This window comes from Seriola dumerili, unplaced genomic scaffold, assembly GCF_002260705.1.
Source record: "Seriola dumerili isolate Sdu_G_001 unplaced genomic scaffold, Sdu_1.0 BDQW01000330.1, whole genome shotgun sequence".
Lineage (NCBI taxonomy): Eukaryota > Metazoa > Chordata > Actinopteri > Carangiformes > Carangidae > Seriola > Seriola dumerili.
The window spans coordinates 694,264-711,859 of record NW_019174585.1 but is presented as its reverse complement, the minus strand read 5'-3'; the positions used below and the strand labels follow the sequence as shown (position 1 = coordinate 711,859).

The 17,596-nt window shown below is 39.4% G+C and overlaps 2 protein-coding genes across 2 annotated transcripts; one reads left to right on the top strand and one right to left on the bottom strand.

The window, feature by feature from the left end:
• Window positions 1-3,482: 3,482 nt before the first annotated feature.
• Window positions 3,483-6,418, bottom strand: LOC111232323 (RIMS-binding protein 2-like). The gene is made up of 5 exons (XM_022759778.1): window positions 5,894-6,418; window positions 5,360-5,516; window positions 3,839-3,960; window positions 3,663-3,734; window positions 3,483-3,569 (listed from the first exon to the last, which is right to left on the bottom strand). The coding sequence occupies exons 1-5, from the start codon at window positions 6,113-6,115 to the stop codon at window positions 3,504-3,506; spliced, it is 639 nt and encodes a 212-aa protein (XP_022615499.1). The 5' UTR covers window positions 6,116-6,418; the 3' UTR covers window positions 3,483-3,503.
• A 4,407-nt stretch (window positions 6,419-10,825) lies between these two features.
• Window positions 10,826-16,535, top strand: LOC111232296 (14-3-3 protein gamma-B). Its single transcript, XM_022759742.1, has 2 exons — window positions 10,826-11,066; window positions 14,432-16,535. Exons 1-2 carry the CDS (start codon window positions 10,980-10,982, stop codon window positions 15,086-15,088), a joined length of 744 nt encoding a protein of 247 aa, XP_022615463.1. The 5' UTR covers window positions 10,826-10,979; the 3' UTR covers window positions 15,089-16,535.
• The last annotated feature ends 1,061 nt before the right edge of the window (window positions 16,536-17,596 follow it).

Here is a 17,596-nt window from a genome sequence, read left to right as displayed (position 1 = left end):
GACTTGCTAAAAATCCCACAGCCATGATGTAATGAGAAAGTTTGATGTTGGAGTTGACGGAAACAGGAATAGGTACTTTTGTGGTGTACTACATGAGCATATATGGTCAGACAATTACAACTGTTCAAACATGGTTCGTTTAAATGCTCTCAATGACATTTGATTGAATGAATAATTGCAAAACTTTAAAGGTACATTCATAGCTACTATTACAAAGTAGAAGACTGACTCCCTGTCTGAGATCAATCATCATGGGTAAAACATAATTCAATCAATCCTAAGCAGTGACTGGGTAGGATAATACCTACTGGTGTCATTAGATGCTGCGCTTGTTTTTGGCACCCTGTCGCTATCTATATCACCTTAAGTACTCGAGGAGATCACTTTGGATATAATCCCATGTTGCACAGGAATAGATGTCTGATGCAAGCACAGCCTCTAGCGCAACAGTGCTGAGATAATCTGCAGGATGCACAGTCATGCTCGCCTGCTGCATAGGTTCTTTCCTTATTTTCTTGGCCAAGACACACACACAGACACACACACACACACACACACACACACACACACACACACAAATGACAAATATACAACCTTTGTGTGTGCATTTATTGTTTGATATGAAATAGATTTTTAGTATCTGATACCATGCAGAAAATGGAACTTTTTTCTCAGTTCCTGCATTTGCAACCTGACTTACTTCATCTACTACTTTACTGTCTGCTTGTCTTTACGTCAATTTTTTTTTTTTTTGGTTTCTCACAAGGACATCTTTTCTCGGTTTGTGCACACGGCCCATCCCCCACTTCCTCTTATTTCTCTTGGTGTGACTCTGAGGTTTGGGTTGTCGTGACAACAGAGGACACAGGCCCGTCTCTCTTCTATTTGCGAAGTTTCTGTTGTTGCAAGCATATTGCACATTTGCTGCTGGGATAAGGAAGAGCCTCACACCACCATCCCCCACCCACACCTTGTCAGAAACATGCAGGCGTGAATGAGTTCTCAGAAACATAAATGAGATATGAAACTCTTCCTGTAATCTATACAGAATATTTTAAACTTTGGCTTTGACATACTCCCTTTGCTACCAAACATTCAACAGCTCCAGCATCTCTAAAGTGAGCTTGCTCAAACTATAAGTCTGCTAAAATCTTTGATTTACTTTATCTTTTATCATTATGTTGCTACTTCAGGCAAAGTACCTCAATGCTGCATCAGTAAACGGTATGTTGTTCTGAGATAATTGGTGCACGTCCACATCAATTATTACTTGGATCAATATCTAACTGCTGTAGTGTCTGACTTCTTTAAAAGCAGGTGTCGCCTCATAACTGTACTGTATGCCCTTAAAAGGGATGAGGTCACGCTTGGCAGCAGTGGTGCAGTCTGCCTGGGCTTAATGGGGTGCAGGCTTTGAATTTGCATGTGTGACTGTGTGTCTGTTTGTGTGCATGTAGATGTGGAAAGTAACCAAGTACACCTAAAAATGTATCCTAAAAATACCTAAAAATTTAGCTTACTTATGAGTATATACTTTGAGTATTTCTAGGTTGTATTTTGTGTGTGTATATATACACACACACACACACACACACACGTGGTACATAAACTCATGTATACACATACATACACACACTCATATGTGTGTGTGTGTGTTTATGTATGTGTGTATATATATATATATATATATATAAGTTTTGAGAGTATATAATCCTCTGAAATATGTATTGGTAGAAGCACCTCTCAAAAGAATGTAAAGTAGTTGGATCTACATCCACATTCAGCAGTTACAGGTTCATACACAGAATAAAAAAAACAATATTTTTTCATATTTTACAACAAATAGTTCTTTACTTTAAAGAAACATATCCACATACTTATGTTTCATATACTGTTCCCACCATTGTGTGTGTGTGGGCATGCACAAACGTGTGTACATGCGCATACACTTCCCTGCATGTATAGTTTGTGTGTACGTGTGCATACATGTGTGAGTGTGTGACTGTTAGAGCTTTTCCTGTGTTAACCACGTGGTTCAGACAGGGTTAATAAAAAGATCACATTCACTTCTGGGTTTTCTTTCTTCTGTGGAGTCCAGACACTGGTAAGACCCTGACTGTGAGTGACTATTTAAAAATGTAATGATTGCTGCTTTTATTTGTTGTATCCTTCCAATCAAAATGCACTAAGATATACAAGAAATATTCATTTTTGTCTAATTAATGTCCTATCATTTTAGGCAACATTACTGTCAAATGTTGTTGGCACAGATTATGGCAAACTTATGTTTCTCTCTCATAACATTAGATTTTGGCATCTTGTGTAATATTTAATTTGTGAAAACTTGACTTTATTCAGCCCGTCATGACTTCGTGTTTGCGGTGGACAGACCAGGAGCTACTGATGTACAGTGTTGTCACCCATAAAGTAGAAAGCACTACTAAACTTCACTACACAGTGTAGTGTTTCCTACTTTATGGATGAGTACACTGTTTGCTGCAGAGGAATGTAAAAGAAGAAATCAACGAATGGTGTAACAGACTTTAAGATTTTTAGGCCAATCATGAAAACCTTCTGAACTTTGTTACTGCTTTTGTCATTTTATTTTGTTATTTATTCAAAAAAACATGACAATGGTGGTATGTGGTATATACATACATATATACATACCTACACACACAAAAATGCAGGTAGGTACTGTGCAAATTCATGAGTTTATTTTCACTTTGTTTTACAATTTTTGCATAGATAACATGATTGACACATTAATAATTTCCTTTATACAAACTTTGCTGTGAATTTTTGTACATAAAAATTGCTGCAAAACTCAACAAAAAAACTGATGTTTTCTCTTAATTGCTCCATATGAAAAGACTATGAGCCAATTATAGAAAATATATAAACAAGGTATAAGGCAAATGCTATTTCAATACACTCTGGTCTGCAAAAAAACTGAGACTATAAGTGTATTATTAAGGCTAAAAAAAAAATCTATCATTTGCCATCAGGTATGATTGAAATACTTGGCTCATTCATATTGTAATACATTTATGGATATACAGTATATAAGTTTTTTTGCAAATTCAGTCATTGGTTCATGTCATTTTTGTGCATGTGGCCAAATAAAAAGTGAATTTTAAACATTGTTTGATTTTTTAAAAGTATATGATTTGTAAATGTCTGTATTTTTTCTGCACTGATTTGTAAATTTCCTTAAAATTTTTCAATAAATGAATTATCTGAGAATTGTATGACAAGAACCGTTTTCACTTTGCATCATCCTGATTTCATTGTTAATACTGGTTTAATTGGTTGCTTATTTAAGTAGATCCTTATTGATTTGCCATTTAAAGCAGGTGCAGTGCTGTATTCTAATATAAAAATAAAAAATATACATTTTGACACAAAATGTCAGTTTAACCATTTGTTTTCAAAAAAAATTGCCGATTTCTCACTGTGTCCAAGACTTGGCATTTGTAGCGAACATCCTAGCGTGGCGTTTTCTAATCCCAGGGTAGAGGCTGCAGGAAGTTTGATGGAACCAAACCCCGTCGTCCATGCAGATCCCCCTAAAATTGAGATGAAAGTTAAGTTTGTGTGCAAATGTCAGTGTAAGAACTGAGCAGCAGTCACTTTAATGTAACTGTAGAGGTGACACTCACATAGTAAAATCCATCCTGATCCATGTCACCCATCACATATATGATGTCTCCTGAACGAAAGCCAAGTTCAACCTGTGAGAGGAATAGCCTGAGTCACAAAACCTTCTGTATTTTTAATACAGCAGATTAGTCTCGTACGATATGTAATCAGGTTCATGTGTGATTTTAGTGCTTACTTCACTGTCCATGTTGGGCGAACTTTCCCAGGGATCATAGTCAAATAAGGCCACCATTCGTCGAACAACCACGTCCTCAGGGATACTGGCTACGTCGCTCAGATCAGGCGTTAAAGACATACCTGAAGGCCCAAAAAACAAACACTCCTCTGAAATCACACATTAATGCTAAAATAGAAAATCAGTTTGCACATAGGTCAGTGAAAGCATCAAATCTGGTAATAACAGCTAACATACTTCAGTTAACAACCACCTTTGAGCAAATGCACTAAAAGAAACCATTAAGTGGTTAATTTAGTAACTTTAGTGACATGCACACACAAGGTTTCTGTATTGCTTTTACATCTTATTTGTTGGAGTATCTTTTGAGCTTTGTTAACTTCCTTACAGTTGGACACTTTCACACCAGGCAGCAGCTCAGAGCAAACAGCCTCTCGCAGATGATCAACTAGAGACCACCCTGTTTGACAATAACTGTTGAAGGTAGAGAGACGATTTTTTTTCTGTGATGATTTCTGTGTGTATTACACTCCTTGTACTGAAGTGGTGAAATGTTACCAAGGACATTTACCCCACTGCATTTATTTCACTTACTTTACAATTCAAGATTTTAAATACAAAACTTTGAACATTTAAAAATGTTTTATAAGAAATGAAACTGCCCAAAAGCAAATAGAAATTGAGATTAAACAGGAGGATTTATCGATGAGTTAAATAACTGATTAATAATTTTTCAACATCAGCTTCTCAAATATGAGGATTTGCTACTTTTCCTCATTTTAAATTACAGTATATACTGTATGGTATATACTATAGTATATATATATATATATATATATATATTATATAAACTGCATCATTTTGAGGTTTGTACTGCTGACATTTGAAGACGTCACTCAAAGCTCTGGGTAACTGAAATACTCATGCTTATGCGGTTTTTTACTATATTATACTTGTCCATTTCTTTCTCTTAATTTTAAGCATTTTCAGTGCAGAACTTTTATGTAACCAAACTTTTAGGTACTTGAGCACTTCAAATTTACATTTTATTATACTACATTTCAGAAAGAACTATACAATAGTAACTTTAATTTTACAAAACATATGATCCACTTCTACAATGAGTCATTATGACACATCAAAGCTCTGCTGGGATTTACCAATAAGAATGATAAAGTTGTAACTTGTACTATCGCAAACTAACAGGAGACCTACTGAAGTGATGAAATACTTTTGATGTTTTACAAGATTACGTGTGTACAACATATTGTCTTGTGCACACAAGAAAATCATCTTTGATTTAACACTGTTCTGCAAAATGAGCCCTTTCACTTTGGATACTTTAAGTGCCTTTTTCTGGTAATGCATCTGCACTTTTACTGAAGTAGAATTTTAGGACTTATTTTTACATTGTGGTATTGCCATATTCAATGAAGTGAACACTCTGAATATACTCTTCCCCCACTGCAGTTATGCTAATGTCTTACAGCACAGTGTCCTGCAGAAGCAAAGGGTTCATACCTGTGTGGTCCACAGGGAGGAATCCCTGCTGCATGAGTACATGCTTCAGGTACTCATCATCCACTGGGATCTCAGCCACCATATTACTTGGCACATAACCAGAGAGACCACCGGACTCCCCATGATAGAAACCATCAGAGTCTTTGTCTCCAAACACCTAACAAATGTAGAAAAAGTTAGTTTTGTACCTTTAATTTACACTTTGAAAGAAAAAAAATGCATGTTTGTGTATTTGCATGTTGTCAGGTTCAGTTAAAAGGCGGCAAATCACATTAAATCAGTTGAAAATTGAGACAGGAAACAGAAAAAAAAAAAAGAAAAGAAAAAAAAGCTCATATCTTCATACACTTTCACCTGGTTTGAATCTAGAACAAACAGGAAACACCATCGTACTGTTTCAGAGAAGCTTTTCAACTGATGCAGTGAGGAAATGCAACTCAAAACACGTTGTACCTGTGCACTGTACACGACAAGCACTGAAGTTTTACAGCACAAGAAATTACAAAAAGGGAAGACCTGTCACATTGTTTTTACCTTGATTATCTGGCCTGGAACAAAAGGCAGCTCCTCTGCAGCTGTCTCATGGTTGGGAGACATCGCAGCAGGGTTGTATGGGTAAAGTGCCACGAAGAGTCGGACGGTAGGTATGGACACCTGGCTCGCAGTCTCAAGTTCCCATTCTGCGAGTTCCTCCGGAGTAGGAATCCTCACTTCATCTGGGTATATCAAAACATCCAGCTCCAGACTCATCTCCATTTACACCAGTGCGAGCGCTCGACTGGCCACTTGGCAGACAGATGGCCGCTGTAGACAGACCTCTCTTTACCCTTATCCTAATTTGAGGTAACTAAGCTAAGCAGAAGGAACAGTAATCCTCTTTGGAGCAAGTGGATAGATTCATTAGTTCAGCACTGCCTGTTGCACTGTAAGACTCTGCGTGCAAAGTAATGGTTTTTAAAAAGTTGAAAGGAGGTTCTTGTGCTGAAAATGTCATTTTGTTTGTCTTAGATTGTGGTAATCTGATTAAGACGTGAATATGGTTCTTAAGTGTTTTCCACACATGTCCTACTACAGGCTTTATATTACTTTCCTATACCTATATATCAGTTGAATAAACTTACATTTCTACCATGTTTGTGCCTCTGTAACTTTGGTTCAGTATCTCTTACATTCATTTTGACTCTTTGGTTGTAAAATTTAAACTTACCATTCAAAGGAAGCCTTTTTTATTTTGGGTATATTATTTGTGGGTGTGTGCACATGAATGGGTGTTGTCTGGCAACAGCTTAAACACAACTTTATTTTACTAATACACTCCACATGAGATATGATGATATAAACTGAAAAATAAAAAAGGTCATGGAGTCTGATACTCTGGGCCAGATTATTGGCTAATAATGCACGTTCCACCTTTAGTGGTGCAAAAACCTTAACACAGTTGCAACTAATCAGTTTGCAAAAACCAGCTAAGATAAATGAACCTGTAGCTTTTTGGGCCCCTCAGAGTCTGGGGCCCCTGGGAAGTTGCTTTGCCTGGATGGTGATCCTGCTTTGCTAGGGCCTGTCAAATATTACTAAAGGGTGCATAATAAATACATTTTTGCCAAAACCTGTTTGGAAAACCTCTATTTCCTCAATGTGCATTGAAAGATAATCAGTTTTATTCCCAGTGATGAAAGTAAAGAAAAGAGTTATAAACCTTTGGTTTTCTAAAACAAATGTGTGTTTACATTTAAATAGATTGAGCTTAGAAAACAATTAAGTTAAAACATGAATGTGACAATTCATTAAAATTAAGCTTTTTTCCCCACAGGTCCTAGTCTTACAGGCCTGACTCTTGTTGATAAGAGATAAAATGGTAAAGAAGCTAAATTTCATACAACAAAAAACAAAAAAAACACTCAATTTCCATCTATAGTTCAAGTCATATAAGCTCAGTATTCATATAAATTTAACCATCAAGGCTTGGTTAAGTGTGAACCAGCAGTGTTTTGTTTGTTTGTTTTTTGTTTTCCTTCTCCTACCATGACTTGACCCAGTTTACACGTCACTAAAAGTCAACACTTCCTCTCTTGACCTCTGGCCAGGTCAGCAGGTGATAATCTCCTGCTGCAGAGGCAGACACAGGTTTAACAAATCTGTGCGTATGTGTATTGGATCAAGTGTTTGAGTGCGAGAGAAAGAGCCAGAAGAGTTGGCGAGAAAAACACAGAAAAACAGAAGAAAAAAAAAGTGGAAATTGGGGACAGTAGGGGCGGAAACATCCAATTGCATAGCATATGCTTTGAGAACAAGTTTTTGGTTTAGAGACTTTTTTTTTTTTTTTTTTTTTAAATATATTTTTATTTATCAATGAACTGTGTACAGTTTAAGCTGATAGCCACTGATTGTTTTAAGTTTTGTTCCTTCTTCTATCCACCACGTTTGTTAATGTAAAAACAAATAAATAAAGTCAAATTGTATTGAATTGTTTCCTGTCACTGAGTGGTTGTACTGGGTCAGTGCGCATTTATGAACCACTCACCTGAGAAACGGGTCCTTCTTGCCAGTTTCAAAAGACATTCCTGTGGTTTCACAAGCTTTTTCTCAACAACAATAAAGTCTTCTACTTTCGCACAGTTTACTGTCGAGCTTCTGTTTCATCAGATACTTTCATTTGCATTTTTGTCCACGAGAGGGAGCTGTGAGCAGCTGTCTGTAGCTCACTTTGCTGCTTTGGTAAAGACTGCTCACATAAACCAGTGTAAAACCATTTTAAACGTTTAAATGACTCCAAGGATTTACAGGTGCTATGTTATAAAACTGCTGCCTTTGATCAGTGGCAGAGGGAGTAGTAGTGAAAGTACCACTGTAAAAAAAAAAAAAAAAAAATACTGTATTCCTGTATGGAATATATTATTTAGGCAAACTTTATTATCAGTATAATGTACTAATGTAAGTATCAAAAGTAAAAGTAGAAAAACTGAATGCAGAGAAATGCCTCTTTCATTATGGATTAATATGCAGATCATTTTCTTGATCAATCCATTTATTGTTTGGTTTGTTAAATATAAGAAAATAGTGAGAAATGTGCAGAACAGTTACCCAGAGCTCTAAGTGACGTCTTCACGTGTCTTACTTTGTTCACACAATAGTTCAGTCCTCAAAATAACTCAGTTTACTGTCATCTAAGAGAAAGAAAACTGCCTTTGATGAGGTATGTTCTGCTCTCAGCATGTTCATAAAATAGCTGCACAAGCTCAACCTCACCAGCAGTTTGCTCTTTGCATCATTCACTTACCTATGACCTTGACAGGAAACGCTGTGATCTCAGGTTACAGTTCAGGGACGTTCTATGAGCTACCCTATAAAACAAAAAAGCAAAAAAAAAAAACATGAGTAAAAGAAGTAAGGAACATTTCATTCACTTTTATAATAAATTAATAATAATTTCAAAGCTTGGACTATTGGCTGGACAAAACAAACATGGTGACTTTGTAATTTAGGCAGTCAGTAATTGTGAAAGACATTTCTCTGTTACGGTTAGTACTAGGAAACAGGAAGGCCAAATGCAGACATAGATTACGCAGGCTGGAACAGTTCAGTAATTGTAGCAGAGATGGTGATGATAAAGGCTTACAGGCAGGTACGCAGTAGGTCAGGAGCTGGCACAAAAAAAAAATGCTACAACGTGCAGAGGAATGACACAACAATCTGGGGGAAGGCGGCTGATATATAAACTGCGAGCTGATTGGGGAATGGGAAACAAGTGAGGTGGGTGTGGGAGTCAGGACTGGGTGATTGGGGAATGAGAGACAGGTGAGCAGGTGGGTGTGGGAGTAAGGTGACTGAAACATGGAGGAAAGTGCGAGCATAAATGTCAGAATAAAATGTCAGAAAATATTGAAAAGGCTGAAAACATGTTGAGTTCACTGTCAAAACAGGCCGATAGTCACAACTGAGAAGCTGGCACCAGTGAACTAAAAAAAAACGATTAATTGATGTTTAAAATAAAAATTTCTGTCAATTAAATAAAATAATCAGTTATTTAATCCCTTGAGCACTGGCTGGTTCTTGGTGCCCAGACAAATAAAAAAAACTGCCAAGTACAGGACAGTGGAGGTCAGTTGGTTTCAAAAGGGGCACAACAACAAATTTTTCCCCTGGAGGTTAATTTGACCACGGCTACCACAGTCCAGATGGCAGAAGGTCTGAGCTGCCAAAAACGTTGAATCTTTTTTTTATTGTGCAGCGGCCGAAATATTTTCTATGGGTTTCCAAACATCCCTGGTTAATATCTTTCAGATAAACTGATGGTTCCTTCTATAATCCAAAAGTAAAAGAACCCCACCCCGTCCAGCCTGACCCATCTGTAGACATCTGATGAGCTGCTGCTGTTCATTGCAGCAATGCAGGCCCAGAGTGTTGGAGACTTTCTTCATGGTGGTCAAAATAAAGTGATAACACAGGAGCCAGAGAGAAAAAGTGGATAACTATTTGGTCTCCACATTCCCACAGCCGTGTGCAGAGCTCCTCATTCTCTAATGCCAACTTGAAAAGGCTGAAAAGGCAAAGAAAAAATGGCGACTGTTTACAATATGAACCACGTTGCCCAGCATGTGCAGTGGCCTCTGCAGGCACTACTCTCCACAGACTGTGAAGGTGATCACCATTATTAATCTGTGAAGCTGTTTCTGAACAAACTACAGCACCCACATTCATCCTGTGCAACAGCGTGGCTCAGTGGTGTAGTTTCTGGACAGTAATGGAGCTACTGGCACAGAGGAATACGATATATCACATCAAACACTCAATAGTATACATTCATTGTTGGTTTTGGTCTTTTCATAATGTTTGACATCTTCTAATGGCTATACTCCAGCATGATAATGTCACAAAGTGAAAGTCGCCTCAAACTGGTTTCATGAACATGACGTGTGTACTTCAGTGGCCTCCCCAGTCACCAGATCTAAATCCAATAGAAGACCTTTGGGGTGTGGTAGAACAGGAAATCTGCGGCATAAATGTGGTGCTGAGAAATCTGCAGAAATGATGCAACCATGTCCACATGGACCAGAATCTTAAACATCTTGTGGAATCCACGCCATGAAGAACTGAGGCTGTTTTGAGAGTAAAAGGAAGACCTATCCAGTATTAGTATGGTGTTCCTATTAAGTGCTCAGTGGATGTATATTCTAAGTAGCCCCCCCCAGTCAGTTTGTGCACACTCCTGGCTCCAGCATGCAGCCACACAGGACTCCGTTTCCCACAAGGCCTTTAGCCCAGGGCTGCTCCAATGCATCCAACCGTCCCCATACGCCTGGCCCCTCTGGTTCCCATGTATGGGGTGTTACATCATTGGCACAGACACCCACCTTTCTGAGTGATGACGCAGCCGAGGGAGAGTGTGTGAGGAGGAGTGAGGGAGGGAGGGAGAGAGGAAGGGAAGGGAAGGGAGGGAGGGAGAGAGGAGAGGAGAGAGGGTGTCCCGTCTGCACGGAGCATAGACAGACAGCAGGGAACAGCTGCAGCATTAGGCTCGCGTAGGATTTCACCGCATTGCGATTGAAAAATATCAATCATTTCATCCCCAAAACTCAAGCAGAGCAGCTCGACACAGCAACCAAACATCATCTGAAAAATGGTTGATCGCGAGCAGCTGGTGCAGAAAGCCAGGCTGGCTGAACAGGCTGAGAGATATGATGATATGGCAGCCGCTATGAAATCGGTAAGTTCATTCAGAAAAGATGATAATTGTGACTGAGAGGTGTGTGAGTGATGTTTTATCACTGCTGTGTTTGCGTAAAGGCTCGTCCCGCAATCTGGATTACGTTGCCTGTAACTGTGTGGAGAGGGGGGGTAGGTGGGTGGGTGGGGGGGGTTACATCGTGCTATTTATTGCACTACAATCAGGCATAATAGTAAAGTAATATTTCATGTGTTTATTGTCTTGTCGCCAGTTCATCTACAGCCCACTGCCCTTTTTTCTTTTTTTTTTTTTCTTTTTTTCTTAACGAGTGGAGTCCAAATCGTCTGCTCCTTGGGCGGTGCCTTTCTGTCGGCCGTGCCGTTAAATGAGGGGATATTACAGTGAAATGCATACAGGCCTAAGCTTGATCCCTCAGTTAATAAGAAGCTCGTTTCATATAATGGCTGTGCTCTGTTGCATTTACTGCCCCCCCCCCCCCCCCCCCTCTTCACTTTACCACCGCACCTCCCCTCCCTCCATTATACCGAATTTATAAGAGCCTCTGCCGCTGGGAGCCATGTGAGGTTGCTCGGAAAAAACCTATCAACTGCTGCTGCTGCTGCCCCCTCCTCCTCCTCCTCCTCTTCCTCCTCCTCCTCCTCCTCCTCTCCTCTTTGTCACATTTATTAAAATCATATACATTATCAGCATCTGCTTATTCAAGACTTAGAAGCATTTTTTTTAGTATGACTGGTCTGATAAAAATACTCCATAAAGATTCTTTAAACTGCTCTTTCCTCTAAACAAACGTAGGAGGCAGTAGAATCTCTAGAATATTCTTTGTCATATTGCAGTGAGTCAATATGATCAGATTGGATTTGTAGGCTTTTGTCTTCTCCTCTCTTGACCACTTTACTCCTCATACTTGCTCATGTCTCAATCTGTGCATGTGCTGTTTCCGTGTCAAAGCAGATTCCTCCTGACATCCAGCAGCAATTTGAAGTCATTTTGGGTTAATGAGCCTGACTGACTGCAATGTTTGATGCAAAGAGGGTGACACGGGTGGCCTGTGTCACAGGAGCTTTCTCAGCTCTTATTGGGCAGTGCTGAGGACATAGCCTTTATCTGCTTTTCTTTTTTTTTCTTTTTTTCTTTTCCGCTCTCTCTGTCCCCTTAAGAAATTCTGGGAACTGGATTCACCAGTGGGTTAAAAAAAAATTGCTGTGTCACACCAGCTCTTACTGGCACCAGTAGCACCCTGGGAGTCTTAGCTGGGCCTGTATGAGCTCATATACAGATCAAACTCATCATACTTGCTTTAAATGTCCTCATTTAAAGCAAGTATTTTCTCTTACGTTCCTCAGGAGAGATGAAGTGAGCCCCCGTGGATCGTTTGTCATCGAGGGTTTCTGGTTGCAGGAGGTGGGATGATGTGTGTGCAGGGAGGGATTCCTTTCCCTTTAAACAATCTGCCATGTCAGTGCGGTCCAAACTAGGCCCTTTTGCAGGGGTGTGTACTCTCACTCTCTAATCAAAGGGAATCCCTTGCCATTGCGGCCAGAAATGACAAACGATAGGCCGTCACCTTTGAATTCCTCATGAAAAGTATATACGTAGATTAATTTCACGTTAACAGCCTCTAATGCAGCTTTTCAGACAGACTTTTTTTTTGTGGATATTCTGGTGCTGCAACTAAAGATTATTCTCCTTGTCTATTTATGCCTTGATTTTTCAGTCCAAAATCCAGAGATATTTTGTCGACTATTATAGAAATTATAGAAAACCAGAAAATATTCACATTAGGAAACTAGTAAAATTAGGGAATTTTTGCCAGTTTTGCCAAAAAAAAAAAAAAAAAATCCAAAATGATTGACTAACTATCAAAGTAGTTGCTGATTAATCAATTTAACTGGACAAATAGTTTCAACTCTAAATTTGCATGTTGGTTTTTTAGCCCCAGATGAGGATCTTGGTAGTTATAGTCTTGTATTATAATTAATATCAGTGCATCCCATAGAATATATGATTGAGCAGTGACGTATTTCTGCCAGCCAGTGATGCATTTTTAGCAATTCATTTTATGTATATCAACATAACTCTATGCCAGTTGGCACTGTAGTAATTCCAGTCATCACTTCAGGTTTGTGTTGCAGTTTTGGGGGGACAGATAAATCTCGTTAGGTTGAGCGCTCCTCTCCATCCACTGACGTTGGGGAACTTGCGCCGTCTTTGTGCACCTCCGCTTGAGCGGAGAGTGTCAAAACTGAGTTACGAGAAATGTTAGCACATTGAGGAGGAGATTTTCAGATTAAAAGCACTCTCAAGATGAAAGGTTATGTGAAAACTGAGCTACATAGTTCTTTATTTTTATCCGTATATTCCAGGCCCTGTGCAGTTATTGATCTGACAGAAGGCACGTTCCAACACAAGGTTGCTTTTCCAAATCAAATAAGCCTGAGTAATACAGCCTTTTTATAGCAACAGAGTCTCTTTGACAACAACTGGACTACCATCCTGATCCGTCAAAATCTAAGTTTAACAGTGGAGCTCAGAGTGATGTCACAACGTGGTGTTTTAGACAGGTAAAAAGGTCAGTTTCAGCCGGAGAGAAGGTCACTGGGACACGTGAACCGCCTGTGCAGTGATGGTTTTCATTTACAGTGCAGCTGCCCCCAAGTGCTCGTAGGAGCATTTTAGCCATCTCCAGCACTCCTTTCAACCCCCCCCCCCTCTCCCATTCACCCTCACCCTCTCCTCCCATCCACCGCCCACCCCCCACTCCCCAGCCCCAACTGCAGTCGACTATCTTGAATATCGTTTCTCACTAACTAGCATTAGCTGTCCACGTGACAGCTGGAGCTACTGGTGCACTAAATGAATGGATTGCCATGGAAACTGGGAATTGCACATGACAAGTGAAATATTGCTCATTTTCTGTGCTGGGGATTGTACTGTTAGTCCAGAGTCTTTCATGTAAAAAGACAGAAAAGTGAGTGTCTTGTAATTATTAGGCCAGCAACTAATAATTATTTTCAATATCTGTCGATCATTTTCTTGATCACTTGATCACAGACAGTAGTTGGGAGATGACAGGAAACAAGGACAAGAGATGCAACAAAGGTCCCCGGCCAGATTCTGTCAGGGGATGTTGCAGTTCACGGTTGGCCCCAAGCCACAGGGACATCTCAAAATTGCTTTTATTTTTTGGGGTCCAAAGCCTGAAATTTCTGCTGATTTATTTTCTGTCGACTGATTAACTGTTTAAACTCTTGTAATAATGCTCTAATGCTTAGATGATATGTTGTTCCATTCCTTTTTGTATAACGTGTAGGCAATTTGGTGCTGTTGATCACAGCTTGTGTTCCTAATTGGTGGCTAAAGTTTCCCCTTTCTCCTTCCTCCAGGTAACAGAGCTGAACGAGGCCCTGTCCAATGAGGAGAGGAACCTCTTGTCTGTGGCCTACAAGAATGTGGTCGGCGCCCGCCGCTCCTCCTGGAGGGTGATCTCCAGCATTGAGCAGAAGACCTCGGCCGACGGCAATGAGAAGAAGATTGAAATGGTCAGGGCCTACAGGGAGAAGATTGAGAAGGAGCTGGAGGCTGTGTGCCAGGACGTGCTCAACCTCCTGGACAACTTCCTGATCAAGAACTGCAGCGACACGCAGCATGAGAGCAAGGTGTTCTACCTGAAGATGAAGGGCGACTATTACCGGTACCTGGCCGAGGTGGCCACTGGGGAGAAGAGAGCCACCGTGGTGGAGTCGTCGGAGAAGGCCTACAACGAGGCACACGAGATCAGCAAGGAGCACATGCAGCCCACCCACCCCATCCGCCTGGGCCTGGCTCTCAACTACTCTGTGTTTTACTACGAGATCCAGAACGCCCCGGAGCAGGCCTGTCATCTGGCCAAGACCGCCTTCGACGACGCCATTGCCGAGCTCGACACCCTCAACGAGGACTCCTACAAAGACTCCACTCTCATCATGCAGCTGCTCCGAGACAACTTGACACTGTGGACAAGTGACCAGCAGGATGACGAGGGAGGGGAGGGCAACAATTAAAGAGAAACCACACTTCGAAAAAATTATGAAGGGCCGGTGGACTTTGGCAGCCGCTTTTGCCGATGATACTACCGCAGCAGCAGTTCTTTATTTTTCCATGTGTTAAAAGAAAAGAATCAAAAGAGAGGTGAGAGTGGAGGTTAAATCTTAGTTTAAATATATATAGAAATATATATACAGTTGAAAGGGGCCTCCGTCTTCTTGATTTTCTCTTTGACATTTGCCAAAACCACTGATATGTCAGTCAATCAGCCTGAAGTGGTTGTTGTTGGATTGAAATGGCAGCCTCACACTGGCATAGGAACTGATCTTGTTCTGTCAAGACAAGCTGCTTAGTTAGGTTTTTGCGTGATAGAGATGCATTTGAGTCACTTGAGAGAGAAAATGCTTGAATGGGAATGCCTCACAAAACTAGTTTGCATTGGTTCCAGCCGTAGTCTACATATGAGAAAGGGCCCTGAAAGCCATGGGTGTTAAACTCACACCAACAACGAGAAAAGAGAAAGTTTTAAACTGATAAAATCCCCCAAATTTTAAAAGGATAAATTGCACAGGAGTGAAAATGAGGACTGGTTAGACAAAATTTATTCCCCGCCTTCTGTCTGAAGTGTATTTGGCATCTCACAGATTAGTCTGTTTTGTCACTGGAACCATTGATTCTTTTGGAGGTGAAGATTACTAAAGGCAGAGACTTAACAATATAAAACAAAAAATGACAAAAAAAATAAAATAAAAGCAGCTTCAGAGTTTGTGGTTTACTTCTGTGTTTGTTTTATTAAATGCACTTGCCTACTATACTGTTTCTTCAGTGTAAGATGATGACAACAATAATATCGATTATTCAATATTGTGCATGCTGGTGATGTATTTATATACAGTAGCTTGACTTTATTAACTTATACTGTGGGTGTTAAGTATTCATATGATTGAGAAAAACAGGCTTTGTCTGATGTTGATTTCTAATTTCTAATTTATTTCATTTTGTTATGGTTTTTGATTTGCTATACCAAAATGGTGATCGTAAAAATTGACCTGTAATGGGCGTTGCTATAGTGACATGCAATATGTGTATTTAATTTGTTAATGAAAGAAAAAAAGGAAGATAAAAACCCACCAGTGATCACTTAATCTTACCAGCTGGTGTTTGTCACATTGAAGTATGATTATGATATATTTTGTTCTTTGAACAGTATTTAAGTACTTTTTTCTGTCATGCTATCCAGTTTTAATAATGGTGAAGTTTTCAGGCTCAATGTTTCTGTTATGATTCACAAACATGGACCATATTTTATTTCTGACAGTATACTTCTTTTTTTTTTGTTTGTTTGTTTTTATACCTTTTAGCTGTTCCTGAGTGACAAAATATCTTGAATGTGAGTCATTATGTAGCAGTTGCACAAGAACCGAAATAATAGCTATGATAATAAAAAAGAATATGACTAAATTATACATGCACCATTTCCGTGGTGGTCTAGTGTATTGTTGTATCGTCACCCGTATGAAAATTTGTTTTGAAGGAAAAACCATTTCATAGAAAAAAAATGTTATAACGCTTTGTTTTGTGCCCTGAGTACAGTTTGTGCTTTCTTTTTGTGCCTGTATCATTATTTGCCTCATTTGCAAAGTTAACCTTTACAGAAAAAAGGATTTATCTGCCAGTATTTTAAGTTTCTGCAAGCACGTCTGCAAGGTTTAACATTTTCCCTTCAATGGTTCCTCACTTTTACATGTGTCTGCTCTCTGTACAGCACATAGATATGAATATTCAACACCAATGCACAAATACAGTCACAGGGAAAGCATATAGGCAATTCACGAGAATTGGTTATTGATTAGCAAAATGTGAGACTTCACGTCTTCTGAACAAACTTTAGACACTAGGAAGCTGCTTAAGAGCACAGAAAGCTGCTGAACAGATTTTTCTTCATAATGCTGCTAGTTCTATAGATTATTACATTAATATATTCATACAGATGGCAGTTTATTTTTCCTAATCGGTGGCAGTTTTGGGGGACAGTTTTATTTTTTATTTCACATGTGATGGCTTAAGAGAGAAACCAAAAGCCTTAAGGTCAGTCACACACCCTTGTTCACGTATGCCAATTATGTCACCATGATGAGTCAGCCTCCATGAGCTCACACTGTATGTCACAGCTGCTTTGATTTATTTTTAACGTAGTATAAGGTTGATGGTCTTGAAGGCTCGCCAGACGAATTGCATGAAATTCTGATGCCAATCTACACAACTGCTCACACAGATCCTAAATATTAGAATGGAGTTGAATCCTACACAAGTCATGTGTGTTACAACGAGTGGAAACTGAATATTTCTCTCACTTTTTTTTTGTTTGAATATTTTTTGCAAAACCATGTCAGGAGACTTTCACTCATTGCCAAGAATACATGCATTATTTTTTTCTCTGTGGTTTGTGTTTTATTTTTTCATTATTTCAGATGTTGATCTTTGTTTCTGTGACATGAAAACATACAAATACAAGATCTGAGGAA

Excerpts from the sequence above, each read along its gene's own strand:
- LOC111232323 (XM_022759778.1), bottom strand. The coding sequence starts at position 6,115 with ATGGAGATGAGTCTGGAGCTGGATGTTTTGATATACCCAGATGAAGTG. Across the intron at positions 5,517-5,893 it reads TTCCAGGCCAGATAATCAAG|GTGTTTGGAGACAAAGACTC; the intron begins GTAAAAACAATG and ends TACATTTGTTAG. Across the intron at positions 3,570-3,662 it reads ATCAGGATGGATTTTACTAT|GGGGATCTGCATGGACGACG; the intron begins GTGAGTGTCACC and ends TCTCAATTTTAG.
- LOC111232296 (XM_022759742.1), top strand. The coding sequence starts at position 10,980 with ATGGTTGATCGCGAGCAGCTGGTGCAGAAAGCCAGGCTGGCTGAACAG. Across the intron at positions 11,067-14,431 it reads TGGCAGCCGCTATGAAATCG|GTAACAGAGCTGAACGAGGC; the intron begins GTAAGTTCATTC and ends TCCTTCCTCCAG.